The following is a 13,890-nucleotide window of genomic DNA, read 5'->3' on the forward strand; positions in this document are numbered from 1 at the left end:
TTTTTAAATAATGTATTGAACATTGACTATAAAATTATTATTAACAATGACTCCATTTTTCTACGTGTCATATTTAAAATATTCATTAAAAAATTAAAAATAAATATTTATATTTAAATGTTTACCTAACCTGCTGGCCACTAAAAGGGTAAGAGTAATTGCTTGCAATTCTTTTTCATTTATTAATGTCGATTATAGTTTTTAAAAAAAAAAAAAAATTCAAAGTGAATAAGTTGTTTAGTTTCTTAAGTCAAGATAAAATATGTTGTATTTGATAGTTTAAGACTAGTGATCACAGTGATTACAGATCATTCATTTACTATGACTCCAATAAGTGATCATTAACAAGATTTTTTCGTTAAAAAAAAATGAACTTTAATCAATTGAATCAATCATTTATTGATGTTGTTGATTATAGTTAATTTAAATAAAAAATCTCATGAAGTAAGCCAAACAAACCACAAAAATCACACTAAAATAATAGTAATAAATAGAGTTTGAAATTTTAATTTTTATAACGATTAAAATTCCAACTTGAAACTTTTAATTTTTTGAAGTCGACTCCGTTCCTCTTTTCACCATCCCAATGGATGCCTTGATAAAATAATAAATTAGAGATTAATTAGAATAATATATGATAATCAAATGGGCTCAATTTTTTAATGTCTATTTAATACATTGATTTTATGACACAAATGGATTAATTATTATAAATATGCGTGTGGATGTTCTAATGTGTTATTGTGTATAGTATAAATATCATGCATATAAATAAAATATTAAAAAATAAACATATATTAATTTATATATTTGAAAAAAAAATTATTTTTATATAAAAAACGTCATAATATGAAATTCAGAAAAAAGGTTAAGAGTATTGAATTTAAATCTAAAATTTCTTAAATATTATTTTTTTAAAAATGATTATATAAAATAATTAAACTAATACATAAATTTAAAAATATTAAAATAATTCATTGTTAAGACATAAAGGTTTGTTTGATTGTTTCTTTCATCTCCTAAAAACTGATTACGAAGTTAAAAAAATTACGTTAAAATTATTAAATAATTAGAAAGATCACTTATTTTAATATAACATATTTGATATAAAACTAAAAATAAAACCAATTCAAAAAAAAAAACAAAAATGATAAAGATAAACAAACAAAATGAAGCCTAATTTCAATCGAAAGTAATGAACATGACGTTTAAATTATGTAGCATTTAAAAAAAAAAAAAAAAGAAATATTCGTACGTAAGAAAGCAGCACGTTGGAGAGTTGACGTTGACGATAACAAACAACAGTTGTTGGTGTTGGAAGAAAACTGAGAAACCAATGAAGATTGTCTGTGTTTTCTGTGTGTGTTAAAGTCTTAAAAACAACTAATATTTAAGCAACAAAAAAAAATCTCCAATCTCCTATTTCCTGTTTTGGGTTTTATCAGTTTTTCTTGGGCATGTTTTCATGGGGAAGAAACAAAACTTGGATTCCACTTCAAACTCCATTTCTAATTCTGGCAATGAAAGAGTCCCTCTTTTGAACAAAGAGGTTCGTTTTCTTCTTTATCTTTTTTTTTTTTTTGTTTAATTTTTTGAATTCTTTTATTGATCAACTTGTGTTTATCCTGTATTTTACATCGAATGATATGATTTTTATTAATATATATATAAATGATATGTTTCATAGAAATTAAACTTGATAGATATCATTAATTTGATTAAAATTATTAAATATATATAATGGATTTTGAAATTAAAAACAAATGTTATCAGATTCTATAGGTATAATCAAGAGCTCATATGCTGTAATCAAATATGATCTATGTGAATATGTTTAGTTAGTTTCATAGTAAGTTGTCAAAATTTAATAAAAGGAAAGAATTGGTGTAGCTTTTAATCACTTAGTTAGTATATGTCCTATTTAACAATTTATCATTCATTTTTTCTCACCACATGAAATTAAAATAAATATTGCACTATGATATTTTGTATTTTGTAAATAATAAAATATGATGTAGTATATGTGTATTTGTTTAATTCTATATATGGATGACAAAAGTAAACTATAAAATTTGGGACCTGAAAAAAAAAAACCACAAATTCAATTGCAACATAAAAAAATGAAAGCAAAAAAAATTTTGAGGAGTAGAAAGATAAGGAGGATTTTAGAAATGAAATATGATTACATGTAAAAATGCATTTTATAATAAAAAATTCATAAAAAAATTATGACTAAAACCCAGGTTATAATGATTATTAAAATCATGAATGAAAGAAAGAGCCTTTTTGAAGTCAACAAAATCAAATTAAAATTCATTTAGTGTTTATTTTTTAAAATATTTTTAACTTAATTCTCTTAACTTCAATTCAAAGTCTCGTTAAATTGTAATTAGCCCATTTTATAAATTTCTATTATTAACAAATGATATTAGGCCAACTCATTTTTTAATTTTTTAAAAACTTATTATTTATTAACAACATGTAATATTTTATTAAAATTAAGATAATTTTATTATTTATTAACAAACTGTCATATTAAAATAAAATAAAATAAAATAAATTATTAAATTTAAATCTTTTGGAATATAAAATTTTCATTGCAATAGATAAGGTAATTCTAATTTGAATATTATTATATTACATATAAATAATAAATTTAATAAAATTATCACAACATATACTATATAAGTGATAATGGATCAGATCAAATTTTGTTTAGTTATTTTAGTTAATGTATAATATTATCAATTTTCAAAACTTGATTCGAGTTCGAATTGACCTCTTTAAAAAACCAAATCTATCCGAATTGAATTTTACCGGTTAGGTTAATTGGTTTTTTAAATTAATTAATTTTAATTTTTTGTTATTATTTTTATATTATTTTAAATATATTTAAATATATTTATATTAAAATAATTATTTTTATTTTATAAATTTTTAAATATATATAAATTAATAAAAATATATAATTCAATTCAGTTCGAATATTTTTCACTTTTTAATTCGAAAAGGAACTGAATTAAAATATATAATATCTAAACTTAAACTAAACCAAATAAAAAAATTCAAACTTATTCAATCATTACGATTTTGAATGGTTATCGATTTTGTTGGTTTTTTTTTCAGGCATAATATACTAAGTCTTTTCATCTAATACAAAAAATAAGACTATATGCTTACTTAACCCATATTATTCTCTACTAAGACAAATAAATAAAGTTCATATGCTAGTTAAAAATCAAACCTATAATTAATTATACAATAATAATAACAATCTAAATCTCGTATCTCATATCTCATAATTTTGGGATTGATTGTATGAAAAGCCAAACAAGATATCATGTTCGATTGTTATTTTGAATTTTCTTACACCACTTATTTATATAAAAAACAATATTTCATCTACTGTTTTAACTTTCATATCATTTTTATTATTTGCACCAATGTCTTTCATGGTTTACCTCTGGAAGTTTTGATTTCTCTTAAATTTAGAAGTTTATTTCTCTTAACTGGTGCACAAATAAGCTTATACTTCACATATCCAAACAATCTCAAACAGTCTTCTCTCATCTTTTTCTCAAATCAGACTAACCTTAATTTTTTTCAAATCTCTTCATCTTTTATTTTGTCTCTTCTAGTCTTCCCACACATACATTCATCTAAGCATCCTTGTATCAGCTATACCCATTTTCTTCTTATGTTGTTTCTTAATGGCTCAACACTCAATCTCATATAACAATGTAGGCCTTACAGTTACTTTATACAACTTTGCCTTTAACTTTAAAGGCATGTTGCAATCACACAATACATTATACATATTTCATCATCTCACCAATCTTGTTTGAATCTTACAATTAACATCCATTTCTATATCAATATCGTTTTGAATAAATGATTCCAAATATCGAAAATGACTACTTTTTTATATTACTTTACCTCCAACTTAATCACACTAACACTCATTTCCCTATAATTACTATTCTTATATTTTATATATTTAGTTTTAGATCTACTCAATTTAAAGCCTCAAAACTCTAGCATATGCCTTCATAATTTTAATTTCACATTAAGATCATCACTAATTGGAGTTATTAAGACTATATTATCGACAAAAAACATACAGTATGGCTTCTTATCTTGGATATGTATAGTGAGCTTGTCCATAACTAATGTAAAAAGAAATGGACTTAATGTTGAGCCTTAATGCAATCTTAAGGTAATGGAAAAGCTATCAATCAAGCCCCTCATGCATCTTCAAATTCATTAGAACTCCTTCATACATAATTTTACCTATGTTCATGTACTTTAAATAAACTCATTTCTTCATTAAAGCCCACCAAAACACCTTTTGGGAACTATATCATCTACTTTCTCTAAGTTAATAGATATCATATGTAGATCTTTCTTTCTCATTCTAAAACTCTTCAACAAAAAAAATCAATAGGTGATAACCTTTGTTGTAGAATGTCCTATCATAAACCCAAATTAGTTTTCGAAAATAATGACCTTATCTGCAACCTACATTTAGTTACTCTCTCTCAAAGTTTTCTCTCAAAGTTTTATCTTAAAGTTTCATAGTATAATTTATAAACTTTATTCATCGATAGTTTGAATAATTTTTTATATCACCTTCAGTCTTGTATAAAAGTACTAGAGTGTTCTTCTTCCTTTTTTTTTTTTGACATATATTGAGTGTGCTAAATTTTGTTAAAAAGATCCATAAATCATTCTATTCATATTTCACCCAAATATTTTCAAACCTTAATCAGGATTCTATTTAGTTTTATAGCTTTTTTTGCTTTCATCATTCTCAAAGCCTTTTTAACCTTATACATTTTAATATTATGTTTAAACACATGATTTATATTCTTAAAAAAAATATCAAATTCACCTATATTATACTTAAAATTATCATTAAAGAGATTATCAAAATAACCTTTTTATTATTTTTTAATCTCTTTATCCTTCATTAAAACTCTTTAGTCATTATCTTTAATATATCTTCCATCATTAAGATTCATACTCTTTTTATCCCTCCTCTTAACTATTTTGAACAATTACTTTCTTATCTAACAAATGTGAAACAAATAACCCTTAAGATATTGTTTTAAAGAAATAGCATTGATGTCGGTAGTAGTGATTTTTTTTTCCCACAACATCAACATTTATAATTAAAAAGATATTGATTTTATCTATTAGCCACGTGTTATACGAAAATCCCTCTAAAGCTACAGTGCTTTGTTAAGGAATTTATATAACTAATTTATTTTCTGACGCTTCGCAGCTAAGTTTTATTTTTTTATTTTTAAAACTTTTAAAACTATACATTACTTGATAAAATTATGATATTTATCTAAATTAAAAAAAAACTTATAAATAAAGAAAAATAGAAGTAAATACATGAAATAAGAGAAAAAGTCAGAATAAAAGAAAAAAGAATCATATTCTTTTTATTTTAACAAACTTTTTTTCGTTTCTTCCCCCCTTAAGTTTATCTTTCTTTCATACAAAAAATAATAAAATTTTCAACTAAATTCTTTAAAACAGAAAATTTAGCAGAACTTGGTAGACTGTAACTCAACTGCCCCTTGATTTTGTTTCAAACAGGAAATAATAAGAAAAAGTGTCAGAGGAAACAAGAAAAATGGGCCATTGAGTTTGTTCTCAAGTAAGATGAAAGATTGTCTCAAACATAAAATCAATTATGATATGTACCCTGAAGGATTGCAGAAGAAATACAATGGAAGAAGACTTTTAAAAATACGTTTCCATATAGTAATTTAATAGAAGAAATTCACTGCTTTTGGAAGTCATTTTGTTTAGTTGAAAAGAAATATCAGAACAACTTGCTTTATGCTGTGCAGACAAGTAAGCAAACAAATGGCCACCAGTTAAACAATGATCCTGTGTCAGACCTTGAGCAAGGCAGTGCAGTGGAGGTGGTTACTGTTCATGCTACTTGTCCTACATTTTTATTTTCCTAATTAACAATTTTGTTGGAAAGCACTCTTGATTTTTTTTGAAAATTTCAGGCAGCTAATGTAGGATTTTGCAGAGTATTTTCACTGGTTAGTGATGAACTTGTTTCCCATTATCTCTCCGAGCATGGAACTGTGACATCGATTTGTAATGAAATACATTTTTTTTTTTAAATTTTCAGGCAAAGCCAGATGCTGGGAAGATAATTGTTGGCACCATTGCATTATTGATAGCATCCACATCAAGCCTCTTGATTGTATGCTGTTTCTTATAATGAACTTTACTCTCATTATGCCCCCAATATATATTTTTTATCTTTAAATTTCTCCTTCTCTTTTACCTTCTCCTTTGATCATAATTTATGACTCTTTGAGAAGAAAAATGGGTGAGAAGTCATTGCTGTGAATAGCAAAGTAACTTTTAGGAGTAGGATTGGCTCATTATTGACTGTTTATGATAGAAAATTGTTCTTTCGTTGGCCTTTCTATGCTCTTCTACTGTATCAAGGCCATAGCTTCTCTTACGACTCGTATTCCTTTTGTTTCAAGGTAAATGTTCCGTATCCATGGCTCTTCATTTGTACTTTCTCATCCATCATATCTCTAACTATGCTCTTTTAATAAACCCAAATTAGAAAGAAACTACGGAGTCTGAAATTCATCATTACTCCATGTAAACTCAATTGTTTTTTCCCCTTAGAAGCCCGTATTTCGCAGAGCTTCTACACCATCAAATCCCACAGAAAAGGCAATTTCTTTAATGGTAGCCAGCATTTACTGAAATTATTACTTCTTTTGGGTCAGCTGTCTCCATAGCAGTATCTTTCTTTACATAGAATAATATACTGCACGAATATTTTGCCTTCCTTCTGTTCCGAGGTTACTTTTAGACCTATTGCCTTTAGAAAAGTGAAGGAATTGTAATATTGTATAAGATTATGAGTAGTTCCTTCAGGCATTCTCTGTTTTTTCTGCACTGTGCAATAATGTGCAAGAATGAATTGAACCTAGAAGGGAATTCTTTCACTTCAGATTCCATTTGTAGTTAGCTCAAATGAAAATGCTCATGTGAGACCGTTTCAGAAATCAAGACTGGATTTTAACTTAGAAATAAATTTCAATCCTGCCTTTTTTCTTTTTTTTTTTTGCATAACGTTAAAATTCTTATATTGCAGCCTAAATATGGTGGAATGATTATAGACATTGTGTCAAGAGATATAAAGACTCCTAAACAGCAATCAGATGCTTTGGAAGCTGTCAAGAACACTGTAATATACATTGTGCTAATCGTTGTAGTAGGGTATTCCTTTTCCTTTTTCAGTTTTCATGTTCTACTAGATATGGTTCTATATTTTTTTTTTAGTACTTTGAGCTGCTAGGGTATTCCACACGGCTGTTGGCAGTTATTGTCCTATTTCTAGTTGCCTCTTGTTTAACTATATGAAATCATCAATTTGTGAGACATTTAGACCCAGTAGCTTTTGAATATACTTCTTCATGTGTCAACAGAAACATAGCAAGAGTATTCTGTTATCTTTACATTATTTTGAGATTTCCAATGATGTACTTGTATGTTAAAATGCTTGAAGAAACACAAGTCAAGGCCCAGTCATAGTTTATCTTAAGAACAGCATCACTTTATCTTGACCTCTTCATTTTTCTTTTATGCTTACTATATTTCAGATGTTGATCTTATAACAAGTTCCCACCAGAATCTCAGTTATTTTTCGTACTTCTTGAATGTTTGGACTTTGGAGTTTGGACAACTAGTAAGAATTTAGATAGCAAACACTTCTAGAGGGCTGTCAACCTCTAATTTCTAATGATGCTTCCATGCACAGGCCCTACACCAATTTATCCATAATTTCAAAATTAAAATTTTCGTTTTTAAGATGCGCAAAAGACTTTTAGGTACTTTTGGTGAATGTCAAACACATGTTGAACCTCAAGATAATCATGCTAGGTTAAGAATGAGTTTGTGAACCAAAGTGCAGAAAGAGAATTCCATGTAAGTTACAGCATTTTCATGGAAAGAAATATTTATGAAACTAATCTATAATAAACTTTTATACATGAAACCTCGAAGTATATGATTTGGTTGAAGATTAGTATTAAAATGCGAAATTAAAGTATTACTTTTTTCTGGAATTTCCATATCTCTATTTCCTTAATCTATAGTATCCATATTCATGTATCAAAGTTAAAAACTATATTGCTTGATTTTTATGATTTAAGGGATTGATCCCATAGTTCTTTTCTCTCTCATCCTTTTAGGTCCCTGTGCACAGCACTTGAATCATGGTTGTTTTCTTCTGCCAGTGAAAAGGTCGTAGCTCGCCTAAGGAAAGATTTATTCAGTCACCTTATTCAGCAGGTCAGGCCAGTTAAATCAGAAACTAGTTGTAAGATATGCCAAGTTAATGATTAGTACAGATGAGTTTAAAATTCATGGTTCAATGTTTGATTGGCTTAAGTGTCCGCATGCGGCACGGTCTAAAAGCAATGATTTGCGGTTATCATGCTCGTCTTTCTTATCAGTCTTCACTGAAAACTAAATTTTCAGTAATATTGATACTAAAATAGTTCAACAGGAAATAGCCTTCTTTGATGTTACTCGAACAGGGGAACTCCTCAGCAGGCTATCAGAGGACACGCAGATCATTAAAAACGCAGCAACAACCAATCTTTCAGAGGCACTTCGGGATCTAGCAACTGCTTTTATTGGTGTTGGCTTCATGTTTTCATCATCATGGAAATTGACATGTATATGATTTTTCTTGTTCAAGTAATTTTTATTAATACCATCTATCAAACAAGTGTAGCACTCATGGTAGCTTTTATTCTTCTTTAGTGCTAGCCTTGGCTGTAGTGCCAGTTATTTATGTCGGTGCACAAAAAGTTGGGCACTATCTCAAAGAACTTTCAAACACAATCCAAGCTGCAGCTGCAGTATCTGCCTCAATTGCTGAGGTTTGTGTTAAATTTATATGTATATGATTTTGTTATTTGTTGAGAATTTTTAAGTACCAAAAAAGGAAGAAAACAATGGTAAGGTCATTATCCATTATTTGACATTCTATTCTTCATGAGCTACTTTACTGTTTAGGAATCTTTTGGAGCCATTCGAACAGTTAGATCATTTGCTCAAGAAGGTTATGCAATATCAAATTACTCTGAAAAAGTTGATGAGACACTGAAGCTTGGCCTAAAACAAGCTGTAAGTTTCACACTGATAACCTCATACTCTTTCTCTCTCTCCCTCACATGCACACACACGTGCGTGCACCGCCATTCAGAAACTAAACTTGCATACTTTCTACTGTTTTCTTCTACAGAAAGTAGTTGGTCTATTCTTTGGAGGACTAAATGCTGCATTCATGTTGTCTGTTATAATAGTGGTGATTTATGGTGCCTACTTGACAATAATGGGATTTATGACTGGGGGTTCTCTTACGTCCTTCATCCTTTATAGTCTCACAGGTACCTCCTTAATGTTTGCAGCTTCCCCTATTTTAAAGTTTTGCTTAGTTTCTGTTCAATCTTTGGTCTCAATGAAGACACTTCAAATACCTGAAACTTAGTAGCAATTTGACAAAGATTTCTTACCTCTCTGTTAAAGTATGTTAAAGAAGCAATAACCTTTAAATGTGACAGATCTATATCCATAGTTATAGATCATAAAAAAAAAAGTCTGGTACAACAAACCTTGCTAAGAGGCTATTTTTGTTCAATGATTTTTATTTTCCATGGCTTCTCGTTCTACCTCTGATGGTTAAATCATTTCAACTGAAGATTGTTGGTTTGTGATAAATAATATTCTGAGCTTAACCTATTCCATATTTTATAAATGGACTGATTTCATGACTGAATCTTGTCACTAAAATTTTCACATAGCTGCATATCTCTCTGCTTGCAGTTGGATCCTCAGTTTCCTCCTTATCAGGATTATATACAACTGCCATGAAAGCTGCAGGGGCAAGTAGGAGGATTTTTCAGCTCTTAGATCATGTCTCAAGCATGCCAAAATCGGGAGACAAGTGCCCAGAGGGGTTAGTTATATCACAATATCTTTGAAAAGTCCATTAGTCTTATGCCACGAGAATGACAAAGTTGTGTAACAGTGTTGAAATCAAGCATATAATTTTGATTTTTGTCAAGACATTGATTGCTTCTAACTGTGATGCTATATTGTCTATGGCAGAAATCCAGATGGAGAAGTAGAATTGAATGATGTCTGGTTTGCTTATCCTTCCCGACCAAGTCGTATGGTTCTCAAGGTAATTGTTTCTCTGTTACACAGAGTTTGAACATGTCACCATTTCAAACTAAAACTAATTCTCCTCTGCTAAACTAATCCCTCTTGTGCTTCAACTAAGAATGTACATTTATACCATGGTTATGGGTTTGGTTTAGTAGGTCCTTCCTTTTAGGATTTGTTGTGTGATAAAACTGAAGAAGATTAACTTTTAAACAAAGGGTAACGTAGAAAAAAGAATCTTTTATATTTAAGTTCTCCTATTTTATCTGCCTTCAATTATTAAGAATTTGAGATCTTACCAGTACATTAAGTGGCATTGCTCGACCTAAAGAATGATATTTTGTTTAACCCTACCTTCGAAGAATTGACTATAGTAAGAATTTTGCTTTTTGTGAGTTTAATTTTTGCATCAAAATCACGAAGGTAAGTCATGATTTCACAATTTTCTAACTTCATGATCTAATCTGATGACACCATTTGAATTGCAGGGAATAACATTAAAATTGAAGCCTGGTTCAAAAGTTGCCCTTGTCGGACCAAGTGGTGGTGGAAAAGTAACATTATCATCCCTTTCCCTCTTTACTTTTTCCATTTTCTCTGTTAAGATTATTTCAGCAGTTGATGTCATTTTCTCCAACCTGTACTAGTAAATGAATCTAAATTTCCAATCTGTTGCAGACGACAATAGCAAACTTAATTGAGAGGTTCTATGATCCTCTGAAGGGAAAGATTTTGTTAAATGGGGTTCCTCTACTGGAAATATCATATGAATATCTTCACAGAAAGGTAGTCCTTTTTTTTTCTGGTATCTCTCAAGTATCTGCATGGCCTTCATAAAAACTCTAGTCAAGTTCATAACAGAGAACAAACTACCATAATGCCATTTCAAAATCTGCAGTATCTAATAAAAGAAAAGGAAATCATTTTCATAGCTTATCATCACCATAAAACAATATTGGAACAAACTTACCTATTTTAATCCATGAGAGCTAGTCCTTTGCAATTTCCATCATAATTGACCCCTGGACCAGTCACCAAGGCACTTTGCTGATTTCAGCCTCTCCCCCCCCCCCCCCCCCCCCCCTAATATGAAAGCAATGCATTTGTTTATCATCAACCCTGCAACTTTTGTGGTCGTGAACTAGAATGAAATGAATAAAAGCATGACATAGCCTAAGCTTTCTATCAACTTTTCTAGATGGAAAGGAATTGTGTAAACGATTATTTAAAGTGTATCATTTCATCCTTTCAGATTCATGTTGTAGATACTATAATCCTCTGAATTCTTAATATGAATGCTTTAAATGTTTTTCTCCTTTTTGTTGCTCAATCACATTAGTTATGGTTTTCAATAAAATTTGATCATTTCAATGTCCTTAGATTTCTTAAACACCCTTACTCGTCTTTCTGGAATACAGGTAAGTATAGTCAGCCAGGAACCTGTTCTTTTCAATTGTTCTATAGAGGAGAACATTGCCTACGGTTTCAATGGAAAAGCCAGCAGTGCTGAAATCAAATCAGTAGCTGTGAGTTATGATCATATTCCTTCTCCTTTACCAATATCTATAAGCCATCTTGAGAGATTTCAGTTTTTCTATGCATGTATGCTGATAAATAAAGTAAAAAATGCTGCAGAAAATGGCTAATGCTCATGAATTCATAGAAAGTTTTTCTGAAAAGTATCAAACAATTGTTGGAGAACGTGGTTTGAGGCTCTCGGGAGGACAGAAACAAAGACTAGCAATTGCAAGAGCACTACTAATGAATCCAAAAGTTTTGCTGTTGGATGAGGCTACAAGTGCTCTGGATGCTGAGAGTGAATACCTTGTCCAGGTGAGACTGAAGTTGCTTATTAGCATTCAAGACAATTGGTTTTCATACAATCTGACTCTCAACTCTTTCTTTTTTAAGAACAAAGGAAGTATCAAAAGAAAAAAGTGAACCCTATCTCTCCTAGCTATTCTTTCTTCTTTTGCTCGCAATATTATTGTTTTTTGTCTTGTAGATATGTCTCCAACAAAGTGAGGTACTCTTAAATCCATTGGCTCCTTAACATTTTCAGAATTCTTTCAAACAAGAGATGTACTTAGTTGATTTTATCAGTAATGGCCATCCTTCAAAATAACATCCTAACTAATTTTCATGCGCTGGATAGGATGCTATGGATTCGTTGATGATGGGTAGGACTGTTCTGGTCATAGCACACAGGCTTTCAACAGTCCAAAGTGCAGATAGTGTAGCCGTCATATCCGATGGACAGATAGCCGAGAGTGGCACCCATGAAGAGCTTCTCAGCGAGGATGGTATCTACACAGCACTTGTTAGGAGGCAACTACAAGGATCAAACACCAAAAACTAGTTTCAAATGGTCAAAAGTCGTCACATTTATTCTTCAATAGAATTGGTTTGATATTACTACTTCTCAAATGTTACGGCAGTAAATGAAATATCACATTTATATTTCAGAGGATTTGGGCATATAATCTGAGATGAAGGGAGAAAAATGTCCACATTCTGCAGAATACATGTAAAACAAAGACTAGTTTAATGTGGCCATCCTGGATTCGTTGAAACAAATTATTGCATCACTGGATTCCGATGAAAATTTGATTTTTGAATTACTATATAATCTGAAACAAGTTCATCACCTAAAATTATTACTTCCAGGAAAAAAACTGGGGCGTAGGGCTAAGAATTGAGCTTTCCATGTGGCTACCGTTACTTGAATTTTATTTGAACTAGCTACACAAGATAAACACCGGACCACAACACCTTAGCAACCTAGAAAATATGATTCATGCTCACTCCCATTTGACCTTGCTTTTCATCTAAAGAAGCATTAAACATGATTAGATATCCTTCTTTTCTGTGTTTAATATTTAAAAATACAAAAGTCCTTTTATATGCTTGTTTATTTTATGCTTAAACTAACCTATTGCATGGTTGAAATCAGAATTTATCTCAATTGATTTATATAATCACTTTTAAAAAGTGACATTCAACAAATCTGAAATTCAAATCTCAATGTATGTAACTTCTTCTTTTATCCTCAAAGTGTAATTTCTTTTGTAAAAAATTAAAAAAAAAAAAAAAAAACTATTGCATATTCAATTTCTATTTTTTAACTAGAAGAGTAAAATGAATTGTTTATATATATTTTTTTTCTTTTACATTGTTGATAAAGAAGCCTCATGAAACATGCCACAAACCAATAATGCACTAAAATAAAATACTAATGGTTACCTCTCAAATTTGGTTTATTTACAAATTGGCCCAATTCTTTGTTTATGAACCAATGAACATGAAGTCTCTAAAAAATGACTAAACAATTTCAACTTCCCATGGGAGGAAACAGAACTTGGATTGGATTTGGACCTCAAGCTCCATCTCTCATTCAGGCAGTTAAAGAGTCCCCCTTTTGTCCTAGGAAGTTTGTCTTCTTGTTCTCTTACATATTTATGCTAACATATATAAATGACCTTGTTTGGTTTTTGTATTACGTTTCAAAGGATTCTTTTAACATTCTTGTTAACTTTGTACCTTTTTGTTAATGTTCAATTATAAAACACCAGCATGTTTTGTATCAATAATTTCCAATGCATGAATATATGTAGTATCTTGAATTATGATACATAATGTCTTGCCCCTTCTTCC

The 13,890-nt window shown here is 29.7% G+C and overlaps 1 protein-coding gene across 6 annotated transcripts; it reads left to right on the plus strand.

Moving 5' to 3' along the window:
- Window positions 1-1,390: 1,390 nt before the first annotated feature.
- LOC111293139 (ABC transporter B family member 27-like) lies at window positions 1,391-12,813 on the plus strand. 6 transcript variants are annotated; one of them, XM_022885896.2, is made up of 17 exons: window positions 1,391-1,549; window positions 5,865-5,939; window positions 6,033-6,068; window positions 6,161-6,235; window positions 7,154-7,278; window positions 8,253-8,352; window positions 8,570-8,741; window positions 8,830-8,948; window positions 9,085-9,195; window positions 9,314-9,458; window positions 9,895-10,027; window positions 10,180-10,255; window positions 10,725-10,790; window positions 10,915-11,022; window positions 11,655-11,762; window positions 11,872-12,069; window positions 12,392-12,813. In XM_022885896.2, the coding sequence occupies exons 1-17, from the start codon at window positions 1,466-1,468 to the stop codon at window positions 12,593-12,595; spliced, it is 1,935 nt and encodes a 644-aa protein (XP_022741631.1). In that variant the 5' UTR covers window positions 1,391-1,465; the 3' UTR covers window positions 12,596-12,813. The 6 variants fall into 6 exon arrangements, with proteins under 6 accessions (XP_022741631.1, XP_022741634.1, XP_089623060.1 ...); XM_022885899.2 differs by lacking the exon at window positions 1,391-1,549 and having other exon boundaries at window positions 5,883-5,939; window positions 7,154-7,246; XM_089766934.1 differs by lacking the exons at window positions 1,391-1,549; window positions 5,865-5,939; window positions 6,033-6,068; window positions 6,161-6,235 and adding an exon at window positions 6,238-6,527.
- The last annotated feature ends 1,077 nt before the right edge of the window (window positions 12,814-13,890 follow it).

The sequence above is a fragment of the Durio zibethinus genome, chromosome 10 (genome assembly GCF_047325235.1).
Source record: "Durio zibethinus cultivar Kanyao isolate XHJ-2024 chromosome 10, ASM4732523v1, whole genome shotgun sequence".
Taxonomy (NCBI): domain Eukaryota; kingdom Viridiplantae; phylum Streptophyta; class Magnoliopsida; order Malvales; family Malvaceae; genus Durio; species Durio zibethinus.